This window comes from Paralichthys olivaceus, chromosome 6 (genome assembly GCF_024713975.1).
Source record: "Paralichthys olivaceus isolate ysfri-2021 chromosome 6, ASM2471397v2, whole genome shotgun sequence".
In the NCBI taxonomy this organism is placed as follows: Eukaryota; Metazoa; Chordata; class Actinopteri; order Pleuronectiformes; family Paralichthyidae; genus Paralichthys; species Paralichthys olivaceus.
This window is the reverse complement of record NC_091098.1, coordinates 17,955,328-17,980,996: the sequence shown is the minus strand read 5'-3', so window position 1 is coordinate 17,980,996 and position 25,669 is coordinate 17,955,328. Positions and strand designations below refer to the sequence as shown.

At 44.1% G+C, this 25,669-nt stretch overlaps 1 protein-coding gene across 1 annotated transcript; it reads left to right on the top strand.

Annotated features, from left to right (window-relative positions):
* The first annotated feature begins 2,134 nt into the window (after positions 1-2,134).
* Positions 2,135-6,033, top strand: mafba (MAF bZIP transcription factor Ba). Its single transcript, XM_020096392.2, has one exon. It carries the CDS (start codon positions 2,732-2,734, stop codon positions 3,941-3,943), a length of 1,212 nt encoding a protein of 403 aa, XP_019951951.1. The 5' UTR covers positions 2,135-2,731; the 3' UTR covers positions 3,944-6,033.
* Positions 6,034-25,669: the final 19,636 nt, after the last annotated feature.

Below are 25,669 nucleotides of genomic sequence, written 5' to 3'. Positions count from 1 at the left end.
AAACGAAATAGACTTAAAGCTTGAAAAAAAACGAATTGGAATAAAAACGGTCCAAAATGCATTTTCATCATCAAAATAGCCAATTGTAGGTTTGGCTCAAAATAATGTGGGTGCGTAAAATTATTATTATAGTCTTATATTAATATGAACAATATTACTAATAATAAAAATGCTTGGAAGTCATATATCATTCTGCTGTTTCTGTAAAGGTGTCTGGTTGACAGTTACCTCTGGATGCTTCACAACACTATTATTATCCTTTGTAAAATGTTTTTCGACAGTTTGATTTCACGATGTTATATTTACTTTTGAACTTGTGCACAAATATGCTTTAAAATTATCCTTGCAAATGTAAATATTACAGGATATCAGGATTTGGCTTTGGCGTGTGCAGGCTAATGATTTATGACACGAGCTGGATCCAGAGTTCATCTATTGATACACTGCTGCACGACTCGGACTGATTAAGAATTTAAACTAAACAAATAAGCCCTTCATTATCGGCTCTCATCTTTGGCAGCCTCCTCTTACATCCAGCCTGATCAATAGGCTCCGGTCGCGGCTGTGCTCAAGCGTGGATATGAGGTGGAAACGAAATGATAATCCAATCGATCCCTCCAATTGACTCATTTACAAGCAGTTCCCTCTTTTTTTTTTTTTTTTTGCAGGGAAGCGAGACATTTGCTCACACCGCTCCTCTGTTGTTGTCTCCTCGGACAATTAAAAAACAGATCAAATCAATGACACACACATACACACACACACACACACACACACACACACACACTGAAGGATCTGATCCTCATTGGCCAAAACGACCTGTTAGTCAGAGTCCGGGCAGGTGATTAAACACGTGGCAGTGTGTGTCCACGACACTCAAATGACAGGGATTAATAGCTGTCGGTCATATTCGCAGGATGTGACCTTTCCAACGAGCCATACGCGTAAAGATAAATAAGCAGCGAACACAAGGAGATCCTGGTTTTAAGTGCAGCGTCTCAGTTCGCGTGTTCTCCACACAGGGGCGTCCTTGAGCCTGTTTTCTGCAGAGTCCACCCTGTCGTGATGCTGCGCGGTGTAAAACAAAGTGTCCGAGCCAAGAGAGGAGCTTGGTGTGGGAATCTGGGAGTAATAACGGGCTCCGAGCGGAGTCCACTTTACTCTCACCAGAAGGAATCACACTTAACCTATAATGGCTCTAACATAAGGTCACACAAACACAGCCAGGAGCGCTGGGGTCCACATTGGATCAAGTTCGGTGCAGCAAGGTCACGATATACTCACCACAGAGGATCACAAATATATAATCAATGTCAGGAGTGATATGGTTTTATCATGATTGTTGATTACGTGGGTATGATGTTGTCTGAAAGTCGGAGTCTGACTGGAAGATAAGTGTGTTTGTGTCCGCAGCAGAGAACACAAAGTTGTGCGTCCTTGTTTGCAAGAAAGGTCAAGATTCCATTTTGGTCATCAACAATGATAATCTGTGGTATCACTTCACTGTCGACCCTTTTCAACTGGTTCAATCCAGCCGGTGATTAGTTATCTTGTGATTTGTGTGTAGACATGTGGGGACACTGCAACAAATATAAAGTGTGGAAACATTTGATGAGGCAAAGAAGTTTAGAGATGAACTGTTCAAATCATTAGTAAGAGTCCGGACGAAATCTGGTTGTTTGAAGCACTTTGTTGATCACTAATGTTAAATCAGAGGGAGGATCAGGAGGTTTATGTCTGTTTCTTGTTGTTAGACACATTTGCCACATTTCCTGGCAAACGAAACAAAGTGCTTTTGGGGAGTAGTCGAACATTTGTTAACCATAAACCACATTGCTCTTTTTTATAAACTGGTGTCTTATAAAATATCACTTTTGGGGGGGTTAACTTTTAAGTTGTGGCATAAAACTGCGATAGATAATTTCCACTGATCTTACAACACTAAGCCTGAAACCCTCTGGTATCTCTCTCTCGCAGATCTGGAGGTGCCGCGTAAAGAGCCGCGGGTACGGTGTCCGTAAAGTGAAGGCATTTCTCTCTCCCTCTCCTCCACTTTCCTCCCACCTCCTGCTTTTAGGGAAGTCGGTCAGCTGACTGTCTGAAGCTGTCAAGACTGCGCGGTGCGCCCTCCTCTCCGCGGCTCTCCGCCTCCTCCTCTTCCTCCGTTTGTGCGCAGAGTCCCGCTCCCATTGGAGAGCCGAGAGCCACGGATCCAGCCTTTCGCCTCGACGTCACGGCGCGCTATAAGGATAAAGCGCTGGCTCGCTCCGAGCGCAGTCTGCTGGATACCAGAGAGCAGGAGAGAGCGAGAGAAGCGAGCCTTGAAACCTCTGCGGTGCAGAGCTGGAAAAGCTGCTTCTCAGCGAAATTCAGACGCCCTATATTTACCCTGCTTATTTGCTCCTATTCTTTTCCTGGAGAAAAAAGGGACTTACTACCAAGAAGTTGCAACGAGGACTGGTGCCCGTCTCTGCGACCAAATGTGGTATTTCTTGTATTATTATTATTTATGCTGATTTCTTTTTTTGCTGTGTGAGTACAACTCTACTGAAGGGACTGAGGTTTTTATTTTTGCACTGAGACGCATTGCTTTCTACCTCCTGCCTGGTCTCCCTGCCAGATTATCCCGGCAGAAGTAGGCTACATGACGCAAATCGTGTGCAGAGCATTAGTCTGAAAGTTTTTCCTCCACTACTTTTTTTTCCTTTTTCCACCACTCACACGGTGTTTCATGCGACAGCGGTGGAGGAGCCAAAAGAACTATTGCATGAAACAAGAGAGGAGAGAAGAGACGCTGATTAATAAATCCGTTTTTGCGACGCTTGCAAATACCGTTGCATATCTGCAAAAGAGTCGCGACAGCAACATGAGTACAGAGCTGAGCATGGGTCCGGAGCTACCCAGCAGCCCTCTGGCTCTGGAATATGTCAATGATTTTGACCTGATGAAGTTTGACGTGAAGAAGGAAGGCCTGGCCGGACTGGAGCGCAACGGGGTGCGCCAGTGCAACCGCCTCCAACCCCAGGGCTCAGTGTCCTCCACCCCCATCAGTACACCCTGCAGCTCGGTGCCCTCTTCACCCAGCTTCAGCCCCACAGAGCAGAAAAACCACCTAGAGGAGCTGTACTGGATGCCGAACAGCGGGTACCATCAGCAGATAGACCCGCAGACGCTAAGCCTGACCCCGGAGGACGCAGTGGAGGCCCTGATTGGAGCCACAGCTCACGGCCACCCTCCGCCTCCGCACGTCCAGCAGCAGCTGCAGCAGCAAGGCGCCTTCGAGGGCTACAGGGGCCCGCATCACCACCACAGCCACCACGGCCACAACCAGCAGCACCATCACCCGTATGCGGGGGGCATCCCGCACCACACCGAGGAGCTGTCCGGGCACCCGGGCGGACACAGCCACCCACACAGCCAGCATCACCACCTCCACAGCCAGGACCCCGACAGCCCGTCCCCGTTGTCCCCGGACGACCACCAGCCGCTCCATCACCACCGCCACCACCACCACCACCATTCGCACGGCCACCTGGGCCAGTCGGCCTCACACCACGGAAGCGGGGGCGGACTCAACGTGGAGGACCGCTTCTCCGACGACCAGCTGGTGTCCATGTCGGTGAGGGAGCTCAACAGACACCTACGGGGCTTCACCAAGGACGAGGTCATCCGCCTCAAGCAGAAGAGGCGGACCCTGAAGAACCGGGGCTACGCGCAGTCCTGCCGGTTCAAGCGCGTGCAGCAGAAGCACGTGCTCGAGAACGAGAAGACGCAGCTGATGAACCAGGTGGAGCAGCTGAAGGCGGAGATCGGCCGCCTGGCCCGAGAGAGGGACGCCTACAAACTCAAGTGTGAGAAACTGGCGGGCTCAGGGGCCAGTAACGGGTTCCGCGAGGCTGGCTCGACCAGTGACAACCCCTCATCCCCAGAGTTCTTCATGTGAGTTGTCAAAGCCTTTTTCCTCACAACAAAACTTTCCCCCCCCTCTCCACCAACACCTTCTCCTTTTTTTGACTGATGAACAAACGATAATAATCCACTCCTCCCATACTGTTTATGATAATAACACTTATATTAGAAGAGTAATCCATCAAATAGTATCCTCATATATAACCATCTCTCCATCCACGTGTCAACTGAGATACAAAGAGCAACGTAGAGATCAGTCGCAGTATCTTTGTAGATTAGTTGCTTGTAGTGAAGAGACTTTTGTTTGTGTTCCTCCTCAAAGAAGAGGATCGACTGATGAACTCTTTTTTGTCCTCTCTCTCTCCTTCTTTTGAGGCTACAGCTTTTAAATAATCTGTAAGTAGTGTGGGATGGCGTCGAGGTGTCGTTGTCTTGTAATTCTGTTATGAAACAACAAGTAGCTGCAGGGCCATGGCCTCGCAGGCTGCAACTCACATTCGACAAGTGGGCCCGTAAAATCTGAGAAAATCTCCAAAAAGCAAGACTCCACTTTATGCAAAACTTCTGTCTGCTGACCCGTCACAGGGGGGGGGACATTTTTATGCAACATCTCATTGATTTATTGCCTGCTTGGTTATATTCGAATATATATTGAAACAAAAAAAACCTGCATTAATATTAATCCTGCATGCTGGACATGTACGGTAATAATTTCTATTTTGTACCTTCATCTTCTCGTGTATATTAAGAGCATGTTGTTGATCTGCGCTTCTCCATGGTTGTTCGGGGGGGTTAGAGATTTGCAGCGGGGACAGAACAGCAGGACTGCCGGTGCAGTGTCATATGGTGTGGGGTTCTTTTTTTTTTTTTTTTTTTTCTTTGAGCTTGTAAATATTATGCAACCGCAAAACTGCACAACAAGATCGAGGAGGCTGGTTTGAACTTCTTTCTTTCTTTGTGTTGTGTTTTTTGATTTCATTTATTTTTTATGTTTTTTTATGATTTGGGGGTATTGATTGAGAGAGGAGTGCATTTTTTTTTCTTTTTCATTTAAATACAACATGTGTGTCAAGTGCACTTTTTTTTGGAATAATGATTTGCAAGTTTTCATTTTGACTTTTGTGCAGACCTCCCTCCAGGAAGACATACTATGATATGATATTGTCGTATTATTCAGGACGGGCCTGAGTGCAGAGTTTTTAAGAGAAACATCTGGACACACGTGAGAGGCTGAGGAGACGAACGTGTGGCCATGAGTTTATCACACACAGATTGCACAGAAGAGGCCATTGCGCACCACACTCACAACGTGGGTTAGTCCTGTGTGTCGTTTTGATTCAATGTGGCTTTTGTGCCACTAATTCAGAAAAGTCTTGTCTGCCTTTCCATGAACATTTGAACAAACCACATCAAACCAGACCTTATACCCGCTCTGTGTAATTGGCGGCCACCTGTAGCACATTTCCACTGGGCCTAATATCAAGGATTTATATTTTTAACGATATTTAGTAAAAACACGTACATGTCAGGGGTTTTATGTAGAGTTAATATTTAGATAACGCGAGCGTTTGAATACAAAGTTTGACTATTAATGCTCTATGTTTTCCTGATTTTTTTTCTGCAGGTCAGTAAAAAAGGGGACACAGGTTGTGCAAAATTCTCAAAATGAAAACAATATGTACGTTACATATGATGTGTTTGTTTTTTTGTTGTTGTCGGTTTTATTATTATTTGATGATTCTGGTTCTGCTGGCCAGATGCATAGTTAAAGTTTTTATTTTAATGATTTAAATTAACAAAAAACTGTCAGATCATATCATAAGCATGGTGCTTGCATTTGAAACTATTGTTGAAAAGTCACGCATTTAACAATCTTTGGTTTGTTACTGATTCAACTGTGTTGAAATCAAACTGAAACTGCAGCAGCGGGTTGTTGTTATGTTTTCGCCGATTCCATGTACTTTGCGATGATGGGGATCAATTTTCAATCCTGTTTATATAAATAATAGTTAAACACTTAAATTTGAACTGTTCCATTCAGGCTGGTTTCTGTTTTGTCTTATTTTGATTGTTTTTGGAAGAAATTGTTTCCTATTTTGCTTATTAAAGTCATTGAAATGGCAATAATTACCTCTCAGACTTTTTTATTTATATCCCACCATATCTGCGATGTGAAGACAGAGTCAGCCGCACACAAAGTCACATTAACAACATTAGTTAGTGAGAAGAGTAATTAATAATCCCACACAGTGCAGAGACAGCAGCGCCAGGACGCACTCACTTTGTGCCAAAAAAAAAAAAAAAGAAGTAACCTCTCTCGGTTTAACAGATTTTGCGCAGAGCTTCAGGGAAAATATTTTCTCTTCTCAGACCTGATTTTGCGCAGACGTTTAAACTGTTTGCATTGCATCCATCCTTGGCGTTGGTTTTATTTTCAGACTTAAAGGATGACGTGGAAACTTTGGACGGAAGCCTACTGGCCTACTGCGATTAGATCACAGGGTCTGGTCGTTTATGAGGCGCTGCAGGGAGACTCCTGTCCGCGCTGCTGGCCTCTGCTGGCATGCTGACTTCTGCAGAAACCTTCCGTCACAGGAGCGCACGGTAAAAGGAGATCTTTGACCTTGCAACACATCGGGGGAAGAGATGATGGAAAACCTCACACTTATATTTAGTGATATTTTTTTTAATTTTGTTTTGGGCTTGCATGGCTTTGAATACACTCAGAGGCTTAATCCCACCGGTTGTTACACAATTTAAGTTAAATTAAAAAAAAAAAAAAGAAAGTCTGACCCTGTCGCCTAATAATGCGATGAGCCAGACATCAGCCTCGTAATAATCCCCAGTGCGCGCCTGCGGGTGTGATATTTACATCGTTAACATTCATGGAATTTATGATTGTCATGTGTCAACACACGGGTAATATCCTAGAAGTCCATGTTCCCTCTAATCATTGCTGCATGCAAATATGCGCGCAAAATATCAAGTTCGTGGATTAGTTATTTATTCGGATTGCTTTGTTTTGCAGCATTAAGAATCAAATCACCTTCGTGATATTGACGCAGGATGGAAAAAAAATATCCACAAACACTGACGTTCCAAGTGCGTATCCGGGTACATCTGACGCAGAGGGGTAGAAGTAAAGCAGTAAGTGTTGATCTGGTCCCGGTCTAGAGTTTCTGGTGTCAGAACATTATCTGCTCCGTGTCTGCACATTCTCAAGGACAAATCTGCTAGGCACAGAATCAACCAATGAGACCCAAGGAAGGCGAGCCTAGTTTACATTCTCTCCCTCTCTCTCTTTGGACAGCCACTGAAGCCTGGGGGCATGAGTGCAGATGAGGTGAGCCAGGAAAAAGAGGCCTATGTATTTACAGTTGGGATAAAGACCCAAAACAACAAAGACAAAAGACAAGTGTGAAGTTGTCTGTATAAGCTATCCTCTTTTTTCTTTTTGTTACCTTCCTCAGATTTTACACAAAAGCTGCTGTGTGACTGAGTGAGTCAGACACACCAGAGGGTAACTCTCCTGTGTGCATTAGTTATCTTACTGTGGGACCTGTTACAACGTGACAACACGACCCAGACGCAGAAACAAACGGGAAAGAACCTGAGAACAATCACCAAGGTGTCACAGAGAAATCAAACACGATTTCACTAGACAAGCTCAAAATCGACTCATCGGTAAATCTTTTGATGGAAATACAATAATTAATTCTCTTGATATAAGAGAATAATAATAAAAATAAATAATTTCACGTAAATGGATGAACTATAGTGTATCTAACATCAAGCTGCACCACGGCTGTTGCAGGGACGACAGACCGATTTTTGCATGCAGAATTTGTCTGATGCTTTGTGAAAAAAACAGCATGTTTCTGTTGGGAGTGACTGATGTCGTTCTTCACAGAGAAATGTATAGTGGAGAACTGGAAAAGGAGGAGGAAAGCGTGAGTAAGGCAGAAAAAGGCAGATGGGGAAAGTAGAGAAAAGCATCAGCATCAGCCTCAGCGGAAGAGCCAAGGACACAGTGACCAGGCGTACTGTAATGATTTTAGTCTCCGATCACACATCCAGGCCCCCCCACAGAGATCCTATCTGCATTCAGCCAGCTCTGCCTGTCTCTACCTCCACGTATCAGCAGCTGCAGCAGCAGTAGCACTGAGGGGCCGAGAGACAATGGTCCCAAACCTGACCAGCCGCTGTTCATCGCCTGGACTTGAAAACGTTTTTCAGCTCAAGTCAGCTCAACGGTTTTTAGAAGCTCTCCAAGTGTAAGACTCAGCCCTGCTGCAGGTTATTTCAAAGCCTCTAAAGTGTGTGTGTGTGTGTGTGCGTGTGTGTGCGTTACATTCAGTCATCATGAAACACCATGGACTCATTTGCATCTTGCATAATTTGTAAGAAGAGAGTGACGTAATCTTTGCTAATTTTACCACATTTGCTATTTTCACAGCACTGTATTTTAATTACCACCATCTCCTACAAGGTTTGAACTCCTTCTGTGCTATCATGTTGATTTAATTACTTTTAGATAAAATTCCATTTAGCTGTATTGCACGTGCACACAAACACACAGATACACCTACACATTCTCTCACACACACACAAGCAGTCTTGCCCGCCGCCACACCACCGGTCCACAGACTTTCATTAGAAGCGACTTCCCTGTTACTCGAAATCACAATGATTTCCTGGGGAATTAAAGTAGGTTTTTCCCAAGAGACACACACTAACCAGTTATAGAACGTCTTTTCCGTGTGTGTATGTGGGTGTGTGTGGTTGTGTGTGGTTGTGTGTTCACCTTAACCACAACAAACATTGATAATAGGGGATGAAAGATTTATGTTGTCATAATTAATCTTTGTCTCTATGTGTTTTCATTTACACTGTTGGGTATTGTCAGACTCTTCTTGGCCTTGAAAAAAATGTGCTTGTGTTTTCCAGGTATTCACCATATCCCGTGTGTGTGTGTGTGTGTGTGTGTGTGTGTGTGTGTGTGTGTGTGTGTGCAAGTGTGCAAGTGTGCGTGTGCTGGAATCTCACATTCCTCTTCTCATTTGTCTTCCCCTCATCTTGGTCTCAATCCTTCCCTTCATCTTCTCTCTTTTACACCCCCGTCGGTTTCTGTTATTTAATGTGTCTTTAGCCTGTGAAAACACACGTCGATGCACACAATTGAAATTAATCTAACGTCTTGCATGTTTCGATAACACGCACACACGCACAAACACACAATCACACACACTCACTCACACTGACCTGGATTTAAATTTAAAATGTGAGGTTACTTGTTTTGTAAACTACACTTTTGGAAATTGCAGCTGGCTGAAAATATTGCTTTCCAACATAAGTATGTCGAATAGTTGATAGTTACTATACAACATTTTATTACTGTATGTTCATGTTTATACTATGATTGCATTAACATGACGGGATAATATCTGAAAAGACTAAATTTCCTCACCGTTATGCCGCTACGAGAAGTAGCCGCTCCTTTCCACAGACCTCATCCACCGCAGCCTTTCTTTGTGATGAATTTGTATCTTCATGGTCACAACCATTCAATGGTCTGTATGATGGATACCTATGGCCGCAGTGAGTCGATGAAAGTGACCCATGTGTACATCTATGCTTCCGGGATATGTAACCCAATTCCGGGTTGGATTGATCCATGTCTGGCCACTGCGGGGATAAGGCCAGAGGGACGAGATAAGAGCAGACACCGAGCGGTCAATGATACGTTTGAACCTTCAACCTCTTCTGCAAACAGGACGCCAGCCATGGTGACTTTTAAAGGTAGAAACAACATATTTCATCAGGACATGTGAAAGGCACTTGCAGGCACTTGTGAAGTATTTTACTAAAGACAGCAATATTGCAATATAAAAGTTCTCAATTACCGTAACTGACATTAACATACACAAGTATTATTAATACAATAAATTAGCATTTAAAGTAAAGTAAAAGTACATAAATGCAAAAAAGTTGTTTAATCTGTAAATGAAAATGAAATATATTCACTTGTTCCAGGTTCCAGCATGTTTTATATCATATTGCACCTTTTTTTTTACTAATCTCTGAGAAAAATAATTCCAGGATGAAATTAACCAATTTACTCAAATGTTAAAATGTCTTTAAAACGTAGAAGTATAAACTATCACCAAGCTCCACTGGTGTGTGTGTGGTCTGTGTATGTGTACTGTATCATCTCCACCCTGTGTACTCCTCTCTGGCCTGTTGTCGCCCTAAGATGTGAGGTAAATAATTGAATGGATCCATTAATAAATAAAGTGCAGGGGGGAGAGGGGAGGAGGGGAGGAGGGGAGATGGGGGGGGGGGGGGGGGGGGACAGGTCACTCATCTTTACAATCACTGTGTAGGGAGTGGCCCGACTGCAAACACACTGCCACTTCTTCCCTCTCCAGGAGGTGTCTGGACATAATAAGCATTAGCTGTAGTGAACTCTGACTCTCAGCTCAGGGCAGGATGTGGCATTTCAACACATTTCCTCTCTGATCCACTGGGACAAGGCTACTTCCTGTAAAACAGGTGGAGGGGGGGTAACATGGAGCTACCAGCGCTGCGCCCGGCCAAGTCGTACCTTCGACTGAGCCAAATTGTTTTCCAGTAGTTAAATTACAAGCAGAGAGTGTTATTCCTATATACTGCAGCTGGCATTTAGTTGAAAAACTTGCCGAGAGTAGAAAGGTGAATATGAAGTTGTGGTTTTGAACCATATACAATTTTAGGAGGATTCATTATCGGCTATTGGAAAACCGCAGTAGTTTGCTGAAAATATGTTTCATGTTAGATGAATTATGAGCTGATGATAATTTCATTTGAACTATAATCCACTTCAAGACACCGAACAAGACTTTAAAAATGATTTTCAACTGCTGTTTGGGAAACAAATCAAAAGATATGATTCTACGACGAGCGGCCAAAGAGATTGTTTTCATGTTTCACCGGCAAATAACATAACAGCCCTTGAATCACACCACTGCTCTTTTTCTGCCTCTAATAGATCTATACTAATGTCAACTCACTGCTTTCTGTTTCTCTCTCACCCAATCACCCTGTTCTCGCGTTGCTCTCTTGCTCTCCCCCCCTTGTTTTCTCTTTCTCTGGGCCCTCTTTTTTATTTTACAGCCTGATCTCTATTTAGATTTCCTCGTTTGGAGTTGCCACAACGCTCCCCGCTGCCAACATCTGTAAGTGGTTTGGAGGCAAGAGACACTATGGAAAAACATCAAAAAATAAAAAGAGCAGAACGGCACTCCACTACCACGGATAGATAGAACAGAGGCTGTGAAGAGGACAGGGCCGGGCTCTGACTGACTGAAAGCATATACGCTTGGCGGAGGAAGGAGATAAGTGTCTGAGTCAGGGAATGACATTCACAGTGTATCTTCCAGTGAATACATTCGGCACAGTACAAATGCAATACCTACACATACTGTACTGTAGTTTGGAGGGGAAGGCGGTGGAGATCTCGAGACCCCACAGTTTGGGGTTTACTGCGGATTGACCTCAATCACGTGTCAGGTTTTAGGCAGATTGGATTTAAGCTGCAGCACTTTTAAAGAGATTATGTTATTGTAAGAGATTAGGGGAAGTAGATACATTGAAGGGAGCTAATGAGGGGGTTCTCCCCTCCCCAGCTGCCTGCCTAATTCACTGCTCACTGTCCTGTTGATAATACACACTACAATAGTATTACTGTGGCATTAGAGGCTTTGCAGTGTTGTGGCAGTAACAGCCACACGCTTGATAGTGTGGCAGAGGCTCAGGATGGTTGTGTATTTCATTCCCTATATGTGTGAGCATGTGGCTGCTCTTTATACACGTGTAAGGGGGTGCAGAGGGTGTTTGGTTGTACAGTAGGGTCTCATTAGGTAATGAGGATGATTACGCTGCAGTAGGTGGTGGAGAAGAGATTCAACAGCCACAGGGTGGGAGGGGAGAAGAGAACATGTGTCTGTGATTTGCGGCATAAGCACATACCATTTAATTGACACAAGCTCGCTCTGTCTCCTGATTGGTGCAGAGCTGTCCTCTGCATGTCTTCTTGGCCCTCCCTGTCCTTGACTCGGAGGTCAGAGAGACAGATGTGTTGTGAAAGGGGCATAGAGGGGGAATACAGAGAGTGTGGAAACATACTGGGCCCAACGTCGGCTGCGGTTTTTCAGCCCAGTACCTTAAAAGGTAGAGAGTGGAACTTTGGACGCGTGTTAAGTATTTTGTAGGTCAGCCAGTTGCAGCCATGTACAGCAGAAGGAGAAGTAATACTAGTTGACTCTTCTGGAGCAGTAGTTGAGAAACTACCAGAGTATTACCAAACATTGAGGAGCTGTTGGCTGGATGTGTGAAGACAGGCTTCCCTTTACATGGAGCTACCCTCTCTATTCCCCTTCTATAAGTAGGCAGGTATTTTTACCCAGGATAAAGTGCTGACCCAGTCTCAGGTAATTACACCCCTGTTGGGCTCTGGCACAGGCACGTCAGGGCGTTGCTGAGTGCACCTTACACCCCGGCTACGGGTAAACCACACTTATCTCACTATTTACATGCAAGTGGAGCCTCGCTCCACAGGAGAAAGAGGGAGGAGGGCATACCTTGGCAAAGCCAGGAAACCTTTCTCCTGGCAAAGGCCCACTGAGATCCCCACCCCTATCAGAGAACACAAGCAGGACACAAAGGTGATGAAACTTTAGTTCATATGAATGCAAAGCATGTAACCAAAGTAAGGGGAGGAAAAAACATAAAAACTGCCACACTGAAGGATTCTGCCAACGTCGTGCCCGTGTGTGCGCTGCATTTCCTGGCATAAATTCAATCCAATAATCCGTAAGAGGGTTAGGCATGTTCTAATCAATAAGAAAATAAGGGCTCCATTAACAGGTCTGGATGGTGTTGGTGCTTAAAAATGATCGGAGGAGCCTCACACTGACTGTTTTTAGACAGAGTTGTTGTTAACATAATACTATAATATCACCATATGATCTAATGTAAACATACAGTACATGAAGGTATTTAAGGTCGGCAGCATGACCTAAAGCTGGAAGAAGCTGTGGGTAATTGAGCCGTGCTTCAGGCTGAGACCTAAAATATAATTTCTACTAGTCAGCGAGCAATGAAACCATTAAATACATGTTTCAATATTTAAAAAAATGAAAGAGTAATAGCAACAGGATACAACTTTCTGACTTGGCTGTTTTCCACACAAAGTTATAGAGAATTAAAAAAAAAACTTTGGCTGTATTTTTCTCACATCATGGTGAATTAAGTTTTTGGCTGACTTAAGGTTCCAGGCTGAAAAAGGCCAGAATCTGGTCTGAATTATTGCCCATGCAGTGTTTGAAATAAACAGTTTTACAAGCTACAGAAAGACTGAGTTCAAATCATGATCACATGAATCATTCTGTTTAACATTGATCACGTTTTGTAAGGGCTGGACCAAAACTATGATAATTAAAGAACAATTAAACACCACAAAGCATTTATTATAACCATACCCTGCAATTAATTCAATTATCAAGATGGTATTAGCTCCATTTTAGCCTCAATTCCGTGTATAGTCCTCTGCCTTTAAGAGAAAAGTGCTAAAAACAGAGAACATGTGTTTTTCAGACTTTGTGTGAGAGCAGAGCAGGAAATCTTTAGACGCTGTTGTCTTTACAAGAAACTTTCTCCAGTATCTATATATCTTCCCTCCCATTAAAAGCATTTTCTATGGAAACTATGTGCTGTGTGTTGCTAGGCAAAGCCGGGGCTAAGGGAAATGGCTGTGGTCAGACCAAAGTCCTTGAAAGAAGAGAGGAGAGCAAAAAAGAGACGACGATGGAGAGGGAGAAAAGTAAAGCACCAAATCGGAATCATTTACCTATGAACACATGCACGCTAATGTATGAGCACACACGCACACGCACACACACACACACACACACACACACACACACACACACACACACACACAGACACATGCTTGAAGATATCCGCACAAACGCGCTCACACTGTTCCAGCTGAGGTGCTGTGTGTAATAATACGCTGGTGGGAATGTGCCACTGCACGTTAATTCTCCCTTCACGCTTGCGTTGAGGAACACAGAGCCTCTAATTGATGCTAAACAAACTGCTGACCCAGACTCGGGATGAAGGTCTGTCAATGATGCACACACAGTAACACACACTAGTACACAAACTTTAAAATGTACAATTCACCCACAAATAATAATTCACTAACAGTGAAAATAGAAAACACTAACTCCAAACTGCTGCACACCTTTTTGCGTTGTGTAAAAGGCTTATAGGTGCAGAGCTTGAAAGTCATTCACCACACGCACAAGAATGAGACACCTAGGTGGCACTCTGCAATGTCCTTGGGTTTTTGCAGGTACATTTGGGAATGTGTGTGTGTGTGTGTGTGTGTGTATGTGTGTGTGTGTGTCCACACTACGTTAGGAGAACCTTCTGGAGGGTGGGGGGCCTGAGAAGGTAAAGTCCTACTCATCCTTGTCACACACAAACTTAGGCACACATGCCGGCCTCCTAAAGGAAGCTCCAGGGAGGCACAACGATGCCTTTGTGCGGGCCAGATTTCCCATGTCTCCCTGCTCCAGCACACAGATAGATCATCTCAGTATAGCCTGCTGTATGAAGGGCAAGTGCATGCACGCCACAGAGAGAGAGAGAGAGAGAAGGGGAGAGCAAAAAAAGGGAAGGAGAAAAAAAGTGGGGAAGAAGTTCCAACCCCAACTGCTTCTTTTCTTTCTCTTTTCACACTTTCCCCTTGTCTCTCTCGTGTCCCATGTCTTTTCCCCCGTCTCCTCCACTGTACTCTCCTCCTCCCCTTTTTCTCTCCCTCTCTCCACAGAGGAATCCAGCCTCTCCGTTGGGATCGGAGCTCTTTGAAGGTGATCCAGAACTGTACTGCTCACTGCCTCTGCTGCCGCTGCTCTCCTCCCTACAACCACCTCCCTCCCCCCATCTCCCTTCAACCCTCCGCTCCCACCTCTCAGCCCTCAGGGGGCCTGGATCCCGCTCAACCAAGAGCAGCCGTGCTCCAAATCCAAACCTGGGCTCGGCACTCCTGCCGCAGGCCTCGCTGGCTGTCCCACTGCACCACAGAGAGACAAGGAGGTGGGAGGCCTGGGAAGAGAAGAACAAGGGGTGATGACATGGGAGGAAGTGAGGGGGGTGTGTTTGGTCCGTTTAAAATTTCACACACAGAGAGATTAGGCGGGAGATTCTCCAACCTCCACGAAGCAAAAGTTTTTCTATATCCAGCTTCCTCTCCTTCCAAATCATCCCATTTTCTCTCTCTCTCCTTCACAACTGTTTATTTTCCCTTTCATTTCATCCTCACACTCCCTCCCTTTTTCCATCCCACTTCCCCTCTCTTCCCTTCCCCTCTTCCCTCCATCCCAAGGGCGAGCTCTTCGTGGGCTCGTCAGACTGGTTTCTTTGGCACACCTCGAACACACAAACACACTCTCGGGTGCCAACGCACACCGAGGCACATACCTCTTTAACTTCAGCAGAGGGTCCCTCACTCAGTGCCTCGGAGTCGAGCAGGAAAAAACAGAGAATGACAAACAGACATAGGAAGAAGAAGAGAGAGAGAAGAGAGACAGATAAAGAGAGGGAGTGAAGTGTGCATTCCATTGGTTTGCCTGGCTCGAGGAGCACAGGAGACATGTTGCTGGCTGTTCGGTTTATTATCCTCAAGCCATATGGGTTGGCAAGCTTTTGGGGTGTGGTGGAATACATTTGAGTGTGTTTGTGTGTGAGTGTGTGTGTGTGTGTGTGTGTGTGTGTGTGTGTGTGTGTGTGTGTGGAGGTCAGGGCAACTAGAGAGTGTGTTTATACTTACATTATGTATTTTATCACCTGTCTGTGTGTGTGTTCCAGGCCACAATAACCAGAGGAGCCACACTTTTCAGGTTACTGCTTCCAATAAAACATAAAGAGCTTCCAGTACCTCTTCACTTAAACGCCAATACACGCCACACACTTATTCCCATGCACACAAGCAAATTTACAAAAGCTGGTTTAATTGCTGCTTAATTGTAATCACATGCTGGTACAGTAACATGCAGTGTGTTTTCAATATGACTCCATTTGATATCAAAGGACACTTCAGGTTTATTGCAACCTGGATCTATTTTCTTGGTTGATGTTGTTCATAATTTAAGTATAAAGTAACTGCAGAGATCTGAAAACACAACAAAATCCAAACAGAGCAAAAACACACACTTGGTCAGATTATCAGAGTTTAGCCTGATGAACTAAATCAACTGGAGGTAAAAACCAGAGCGAGTGCCCCTGAAATTCCATGATTCCTTCATTAGCATGTACAAGTAGGCTATGTAGTATGAGTACACAGTAACAAGCTCACCTGGATATAGCCTAAGGTTATCCAGCCACTCCATGTTTGCGTTTACTTATTTATCTGTACTGTATGTCTGTATTGGCTTCTAAATTTGTTCACTGTGCAGTATGTGTGTATGTATGATGGTGTGAGCTACTGAGAAACAGACAAACACATTGTATAAGTGAAAATAATCAGCAACTAAGGGCATTTTCACACCCGAAAGATTGGACAATGGTCCCAATCAAGATTTATGTCTCTGTTACATTTCATACTGTTAGTTTTGTCTTCACATCACAATGCAGGGAGTGGACTAAAAACTTTTGTATTACATAATAAAAAAGTAGAGCTTTCAGTTTAAAGTGAGACATTTAGTAGACCAGTTAATGTCATTGCCACTGTGATATCATTAAGGGATTACTACCAGGAACTGAATGTGCACATCGTTCAAACATTATATAATCAGAGGTGAAGACTGCAAACAATCCTGCAAACCCCTTCCTCTTTCTTTTCTTCTTCTATTGTTAATTGCTGCCTCAACTTCTTGCGATTGGTACGACAATCCAAACGATCCAAAAAAGTGTTTTCACACTTTTAAACAAATCAAAGCTTGGTTCAGTCTTATCTGGACTGAGACCACCTTTACTCTGGTCCATTGGCCAATGGAAAGACTGAAGGTGTAATAACATGGAGTTTAAATTTAACAGCCAATCAGCAGCTCCATGAGCAGTCTCTGAATTCCTTAGTTATTCCATCTGTCTATTGAAATTTCTCTGACTCTGTTACTTTTATCTACATCAACTTTTTCTTCTCCCTTCCCCCTGTTCTGCTTCTTCAACATTATAAGGGTCAGCAGCGAGTGTTAGCTATGTGTCCGAGTGCTGAAGGTGTGTGTCAAGAGTGTGCGTGTGTGTGTATGTGTGTCCGTGGAAGGAGCAAGCTATCTATAGCCTGTGTATCCCTGGGGATTTGAGTCTTAAACTCCATATTCATGACACATCACTGTGGGGATTAGAAGGGCATCATCAGATAGAGGGGCTTACGTCAGCGGGCACACACACACACACAGACACACACACAGATAATAACAGACGCACACTCTAAGTAACAGTCTCACCCTGGAAAGCGCAGCATTTTCCACTTTCCAGGAAGTTCTTCACTTATTTCTGGAGGAAGAGCCTTTCTTCCATACTTGAATTTCACTGAAGGGATGAAAAAACAGAGTAAAACATGCTCTGTTGTTTCGAGCAGTGTGTAAAAGCGGAGCAGCCAGGATGATTGCTTTGTATTACTAACCCAAATAGTTCAGTGTTAATTTAAGCAGTGCTTATTTGCCTCCAGTGTTCATCTGGCAGTGCGAACTCAAAAACTTTTGACTTGGATCGTTTGTTCAGATGAGAACAAACCGAAATGTGCGAGAAGGAGCTGGAAAGGGGGGGGGGGGGTTGATTAAGGCCAAACCACGTGGAAGCTGATCTGCAGGGGAGGTGCAGAGGGAGGGAGTGTTAGCATAGGCAGCACAGATCTGTGTTGTGATTGTTTGTTCATGGCCGTGTGTGCATCCATGTGTGAGCGTTCTTATCTCCTCTGGTCGGCAGCAGCAGGAGCATCAGAGGAAGCGCGGCCTTTCCTTCCTGTGCCTTTCACACTGTCACAGCACACATGAGCCATAAAAACTCTCTGTGTGTCTCCGTCCAACATGCAGTGAGAGGGGGGGGTGAAAAGCAGAGACACAGTGAGAGAGGGAGAGGGGGAGAGCGAGAGAGGCTGGCTTGCGAGCGCCGAGCATATGTGTGTGATTTGTGGCGTACAGCACATACCATTTAATTGACACAATCTCCTTCTTCTGTTTGGCGCAGCGTTGTTTTCTACTGGGAGGCAAACAAGGAGCAATTGAGGGCAAGATTTGAGAAACAGCTGAGGTGAGTCAGGACGAAAAGTGGCCTCACAGCAGCAAAGGGTACGGGGACAGTGGATGTTCAGTATGGGCTGGTGCCCTCCATGGGGGAGCTGAGGAAGGACACCTCTCTACTCTATGTTCTGCACCTGGCTCTGGGCTCTGGCAGTCGGCCATTCCCCCACTTCCCCGTTTCACCCCCTGCAATCCATCTACTGCTTCAACAGCACCTCAGCTCCCCTCAGTTGTCATAGATTTGTCAGCTGCAGCATCATTCACAAGAAGTTATGTTTCCACCCCTGTGCGATTGTTTGTTTGTGAGCAAGATTACACAAAAACAGTTAAACTGATTTGCATGAAACTTAGTGAAAGGATGTGGTATGAGTCCAGTGTGGATCCAGACTAAAGGGCTGATCCAGGGATTTTTTTTTTATTGCCTTTAACATTGCGAGAGCTTTTCAATATTTTCACTGTTTTTCCAGGGAATAATTCATGGATCTCCATGAAACAACCTATGAGTGTGTGACTTTGGTGCAGCTTGGCTTCAAACGTAAAGAAACCACAGAAAGAAAACATAAAATGCCTCCATACTGCTCCTGTCATCCAAGTGTCCATCGACATTCAAATTCTTGAAACTAGGTCATTTACACCAAGTTTTTAGCCTGAATGTCCTCTGTGATCCTCCTCTGGAACCATGTTCATGTGCACACACAGCACAAGCTCGGGCCTCTATGCTCTCGACCAAGGGTCACGATAGCTCCCAAGTATTGCTTACCACTTTGATGGAAGTATACGCTCTACTAAGTGTTGACGAGGAAAGTTATTTGTGAGTAACTAAGAATTTTATTATTGACTTTATCCTCAGTAAGACTCAATAATATGCTGTTAGCATGAATAACACAGTTTTCAGCTTGCGTGCTTAAACAAGTTAATATATTTTAATCATGGTTTACTGCAGAGATGGGTCACCTCAACTATTACACTTATGAAATAAAATTTAAACCTCACAGTAAAGGATGGCACAAAGGGTGCAGTCATTATAACTGTCCCCTCACAGCAAGAGGATTCCCACTATACAAGCCACCTGTTCAGGATGTGCCAGCTGGAATTGGCTCTAGCTCCCCCTGCAACACTCAAGAGGATAAGTGGTATAGACAATAGATGGATGAAAAGAGATATATTATCTCTGCCTGCAATCTTAACTAACCAATTTAAGCTGTGAATGATGTTTACATTTACATTACCTTCATCCAATCAGTCACATTCACACGACTTTTCAATTCTCAATTGACTTAAAACATTCATTGATCCTTCATCTACATTTACAGATACTGGACTAAAGAAGGTCTACACGGGACCGTTCCCAGGAGGTTTACATAGGTTTCAATAGAAAAAGACCTGAAGAGCTGTATCGGCATATTACTCTCAGGTGATTCATGTGTGAAGGGGTCAAACTGCTCATCCAGAGAATAATTGTGTAATGTGAATGCACTAAAATGTAAGAGGCTACAACAGAGAATTACACAGAATAATGTAAACTATATACATTTACAGTTTACTTGCACAACAAAATACACACCATATAAACCAACAGGAAACAGGGTGAAGTGTGTACACAGGTGGTGGTGTGTTGGACGAACACTTTCTCACACACACACACACACACACACACACACACACACACACACACACTAAACACTCTCTATCCATAGAGTCCTGGTTTGGGAATGGTGCCAAACCAACACTTCATTTCAATTTCAAATCCGAGGCCTGACTTTGACCTTTCAGCACAAAACTAGTTACAGACTCCCTCTCAGTTCCACCCTCTCACTCTGCCTCTCCTCGCCTGTTGTGCTGCTTGTCAACACACGCTCCTCGCCTTCGTCTTGCCCACAATTTCAATCCGTATCCAATTTCTGCGTCCTCTGACAACTACTTACGTCTCTTCATCAGTTATCGCAAGTGACTTGTGAGGCTCATCCTTGGTCACTTCCTGTTTCCTTCGGCCTTCCTGTCTCTGTAAGTTCTGTGGAATGTCACCTTTCATCATAATGGGGACATTGACACATCTGTTGGTGAAAGATGTGAGAGTGTTTCTGTGTGCTGTTAAACTGTCAACGCTGATTGTGTGAAAAAGAGGAAGAATGGATGTAGGAGGGAAAGTGAGAAAAGTGACAAAAAGGGTGTGGGACGAGCAATGAGCATGCAGCTCGTAAGGTCATATTTTCAAAATAAAAGCATAAGGAGCCAAATTTTAATCTATGTTCAGTGTCTTTTCAAAATGAAGCCAGCTAATGATGCCAACAATCACTGCAGGTTTAAGTGTTTTTCTTATTTATTTAACCAGTGACATAAGAGCATCAGTAGCTTCCCAGAATGAGATTTACAATCATTTCTCACCTCATCTTCCAAATGTTAAGTTATCTGATCACATGGCAGTTACACAACTCCAGTGATGGTGAGGGTGCGCAGCTCTAAGCCAGAGGAAGGGTGTGTGAGTGTAAAACAACACCAAAAACTACACCAAAGGAAGAGAGGAGATGGAGAAAAAGAGTGGGTGGAAAGTGGGTGAAGGAGAAGGGGGTATTCAGGCTGGTGTTCCAAAAACCTGTCAAGGTACTTCCTTCTGCAAACACACGATTTGTGAGGCTGCGTCGTGAAGGCATGCCGATGCTCTCTCTCTCTCTCTCTCTCACACACACACACACACACACACACACACACACACACAGTTCACAAAATCGAGTAAATTGCACTAAAATGTACATCAGTGGTCAATGGTGCTTTGATTTAACACATTCTTTGATTGGGTAGGTCTAAGGCCAAGTTCTGTTTTTCTGTATGAACAAACACACCCACACGCACGCACATACACACTTAATGAGCCATTCAATACCCCCACAAGCTCCAGACTTCATGAGCCTCCTCACCAGTGTCCAAGTCCCTGGGTATCTCATTCCATTAACACACCCACTGCAGATACACACAGTCACACACTCATGCAAACACTCATACACACACACACCACACAGACTTCCTTGATTTGGTCAATGTCTCGTCACTCCTAATTCTATTATACATATGCCTGCATGCTCTTACATAAATATGTACACACCTACACACACACACACAGACACACACTATGTCCCACTGCTCTCCTTCTACGCCAGCTGTAGTCCACCCAGTGTGTTTACATAGCCTGCTGAACCACGACGGAGAGACTTAGAGAGAGAGAGAATATTGGATGGACAGACCAGGGCTGTTTGACTGAAGGCGTTTTCCTGTTTTCACAGGAAATGGTAAAAGAAGGGGAAATCAGGCACAGGAGAAGCATAAGCAAGATGAAAATAAATGAGACAACAATTCAAATCACATGAGAATGAGAGCAGGAGAACAAGGAGGAGACAGATACAGACAGACAGAGAGAGACAGTAGCAAACAAGAGGTCATGGATGCTCATGTAAACATCTGTCCTGCTTTTGAGATAAACCACAAGACAGCAAGCACAGGACTGAGAATCCTGCTCTCCACACCTCTGTCTCTTTCACACACACATACACACACACACACACGCATGTTATATCACAGATTAGACTGTTATGCAAACCTGCAGGGTATTATAACTGCAATGTTGCTTTTTACACTTTGGTTTTGCCACCTGTGGTTGTTGATTTACAAGCTGACGCTCTATGTGGATGCCGCTCTTCACAGCAGATGCACCAACCATTTCCCACCATTATTATCAAATCAAATCAACACACAGCTTTGAATGGATGTAAATGATTTAAGGTGGTGTGTTCTTGTTGCCGTAACATGTTTTGCTGCCAGTGTGGTAATGCCGGTTGGGTCTGCGGTGTGTAATCTGTGCCCTCTGGTCACGGTAGGGTTAACGGTGTGTCTGCCACGGCGATCTGTCTAGACCTGGTGACTCAAAATGTGTGTGTCCTATGTACGTGTTTGATGATGATGGTGGTGGTGGAGGCAAACATGAATCACTTCATATTGATTCAAAGCTGCTAATTACTCCCAAGCATCCTCAGGTAACGACAGCAAGAGTGAAAAACCAACTTTTTATTCCCAGAGAGCAGCATCAGTCAGAGGCTTGCCTCTTATTGGGTGAATGGAGAGCAGTCGTCAATAGGACGATGAGTGCTGGGATATGCCTGAACTGATCGTACGTGATGTTTAACCATGTTTGTAAATCCTCCAAGCTTCCACACGGGGGCAGAGTTAAAAGTTGAGTGTTGAACTCAGCTGTTTACATGAAAATTGAGAAAAAAATTGTCGGGTGCTAAAAGCAGAACTTCAAACCTTGTTTACTCTCTCGCCTCCGCACAGCTGACCAATCACACTGTGAAGTGGGCGCAAATGTAAAGTTGTCAAATTTCAGAAAGTCACAGAAGTGGTCGGACACAACCCACCCAGTCCTGCTCTGGGAAGGTGTGGGGAGTTTCCAAAACTATTAGATCACCTAAAAACACTTCTGAAAAAGCATTACAGCAGCTTCAGTGTTATTTTATACCAAGTTCTTGTTTCAGTTTATTGGTTTTTTGGTCATTGCTGAAGTTGCAACAGCACTCTCTCTCTCTCCACTCATACAAACATCGCACAGTCCTGCAGTTGGTTTGAATGCAAGTAGTAAAATAATGTGTATACATTATAATTTATGTGCATGACGTAAAAATGAATTCGATGCAAGTGGAGCCTGCTTGAAATAAAGACTTGAAAGAGCAAACTTAATCTTTACAACCATAATTCATCCCGGAGTTTGGGAGTGGTGGTTGGGAACAGCTATAAACACTTTTGCCTTCAAACATCATGCAGTGGTGTTCACTGTGCGTAATGGTTTATTTCAACCATACGTGGAGCTTATGTATTTGATCGCGGTTCATAGGTCCTACATTAACTGAACAGCTTGGGTGAGGATGTTAAGAGATACTGTGGGGGCGGGTGAGGATCGGGAGGATAAGGAGGGTCGTCTACGAACCAGGAGGTTAGTGGTTCAATCCCAAGCTACTCTGCATCCTTGGGAAAGATGCTGAACCCTAAATTGCAGAGTGCATAAATGGGAATGGCAGATAAGATTGTAAAAAACCCTGTATATGTACAGTCCATTACTGTAATTACAAGGGACGGGTTCATCGTCCCACAAATATTTGAAGGTTGGGGCAGGTACAACTTAATAAAACTGGACCTGGGAAAGACTCTACTATCTTTCCACCTGTTTCTCGGCCCTCTTCCTCTCTCTGTCTATTTAACTGTGCATAGTCATTTCCTTTGAACGCTCCACCTCTTACTGGAAGGTACTCCTCCTCGTCCTCTCCTTCTCCCCATCAAACACAACCGTCTTCTCCAACAGAACCAACCACATTCCTTCATCTCAAGCTCCTCCATAATATTTTCCCCTTTTATCCATTTTTCTTCTACTCTGCTCTCTTTCCTTCTGCTCCCTTCCCCTGCCCCCCCCTTATGCTCTGTATGTACAGCAAAGTGTAGGGCCTCTCAGCAGCTTGTTTGACCTATGATAAGGATTTAGTGGGAGACCAATATTGTTGCTCAGTGGAGAAGGGCACACACACACACACACACACACACACACACACACTATTATGTTCTGATCCTACTGGGGGCAAAAAGAGCAAATGCACTTAACACACATGAAAGAATCAGGGGAAGTTAGAGAGAGTGTGAGAGTGAGAGGTAACGAGAGGGAGGGATGCGACATATAATTGTGCTCTAATGAAACATAAACAGTGCAGTCTGAGGGAGTGTGTCTGGGCAGGGCACCCCGGCTGGCCTAAAGGCCTAAAGGCTCTGCTCTCCAAGCCTCTTAATTATGACTGAGGAGGTCAGTCACACCTTCTCTAACCCGTCACTCTAAGTATTGTAAATATTGCCTGTGTGTTTGTGTGTTTGTGTGTCTCTCTGCGACGCTGTGTGCGTCAGAGAAAAATACAGAGAACATGTGCGGCAACCAACTCCTGTGAGTGTTCGTTTGACTGTCTTTTATTCTCCACTGTACACCGACAGATACACACCTGTCTTTCTTACCCTCAGTGGTGGTCATATTGACTCTTTTACAACCTTGTACTTTTCGTTCTTTCAGTCCTGGTCGGACGAGAGCAGCTGTCTCTGTTTCAGGGGTCACACTTAAGCCGTTAAGGAGTGACTGTCCTTTTGTTTTTTTCTGCGCTCTCATAGGACCGCCCACCGTTTAGCAAGAGCCTTTAGTTTTAATTCAAAAATGCATGTTTCAGTTTCTTCTGCAACACTGTTGCGTCGTTGTTTATTTGAAGCAGGTGTGTGTCCTTACAGCGTGCATGTGTGGGAATGTGACTTGCGGCTAGGCTAGCTTTAACTAACAGAAGGGTTTTCCCAGCCAAACAGTCTGGCCACAAAACCCAGACTAACTAACCTCAGTGTCTGGGTGGCTGGTCTGAACCTCGCCGTCAAAGTCCTAATCAGCCAGCACATTACACACTATTATGGTTACAGCGAGGGAGGGAGGGTGAGAGAAAGGTGAAGAGAGAAAGAACGAGAATACAGTTGTTGAAATTGTTACACAGTTGGTTTTGTTCAAATTTCGCTTTACTTGTAATTTTATGAAAGAGAGGAAAAAAGACAGTAATTTCAAACACCGGTTTACGTTTGTGTCTTCACTTTCTCACACTCTTCTTTTCTCTCCTCTATTTTTGTTGTTCCCTCTGAAAAGACAGGTGAAAGTAAGAGGTGACCAGTAAGGCCTCGACCCTTGACCTCTCATCTCTGACCTTGGATCATCAGCTGGGGGCCTCTGGGTGGCCCAATGAGTTAACCTGACCTCAACCCTCGACAGTGACAACTGACAGTTGTTATTTGCCTACAGTTCACACAGAGCATGAGAAAAACAGGAGTGAGGAGAGGTGGACGGAGCATTTTAGGTTATTTAATGAAGTAAATGTTCAAATTCATTCATGTAAGATACATGAAAATATAAGAACTGCATTTAAAATCATACAGTACTCACAGTATAAATAAAAAGTAACGTTGATTGCAATAAATTCACCCTATATCATGATATATGATATTAGACTGGACTGCTGCTTCTGATGCATCAATGAGTAAGCAGCATTTCACTGCTGCAGCTAGTTTTACTATTTTATACATAAAACAACACACAAAAAAAATGTTCACAATGATTTGAAAGTCGAGACGACAACTTTTGTTTCAGTGAAATGCAACAGCATTCACTGAGGTGACACAGTGGCCATATCAAAGATGACTTTGTACTGTCATTAATGACATTTCACCCAAAACCTTTTGTCAGAAACAATCTTTGAGAGAAATTTATTTGACGTATACTTTTTATACTGACTTTTTCGTTTGGTCTGTGTCCCATTAACTAACATAGAGGAGGCAGGATGTATGATCTACACCACAGCCAGCCACTGGGTGGCGATCAGGATACTTTTGATTCTCAATTGGGGAGCTGTCACGTCGTCCATCTTTAT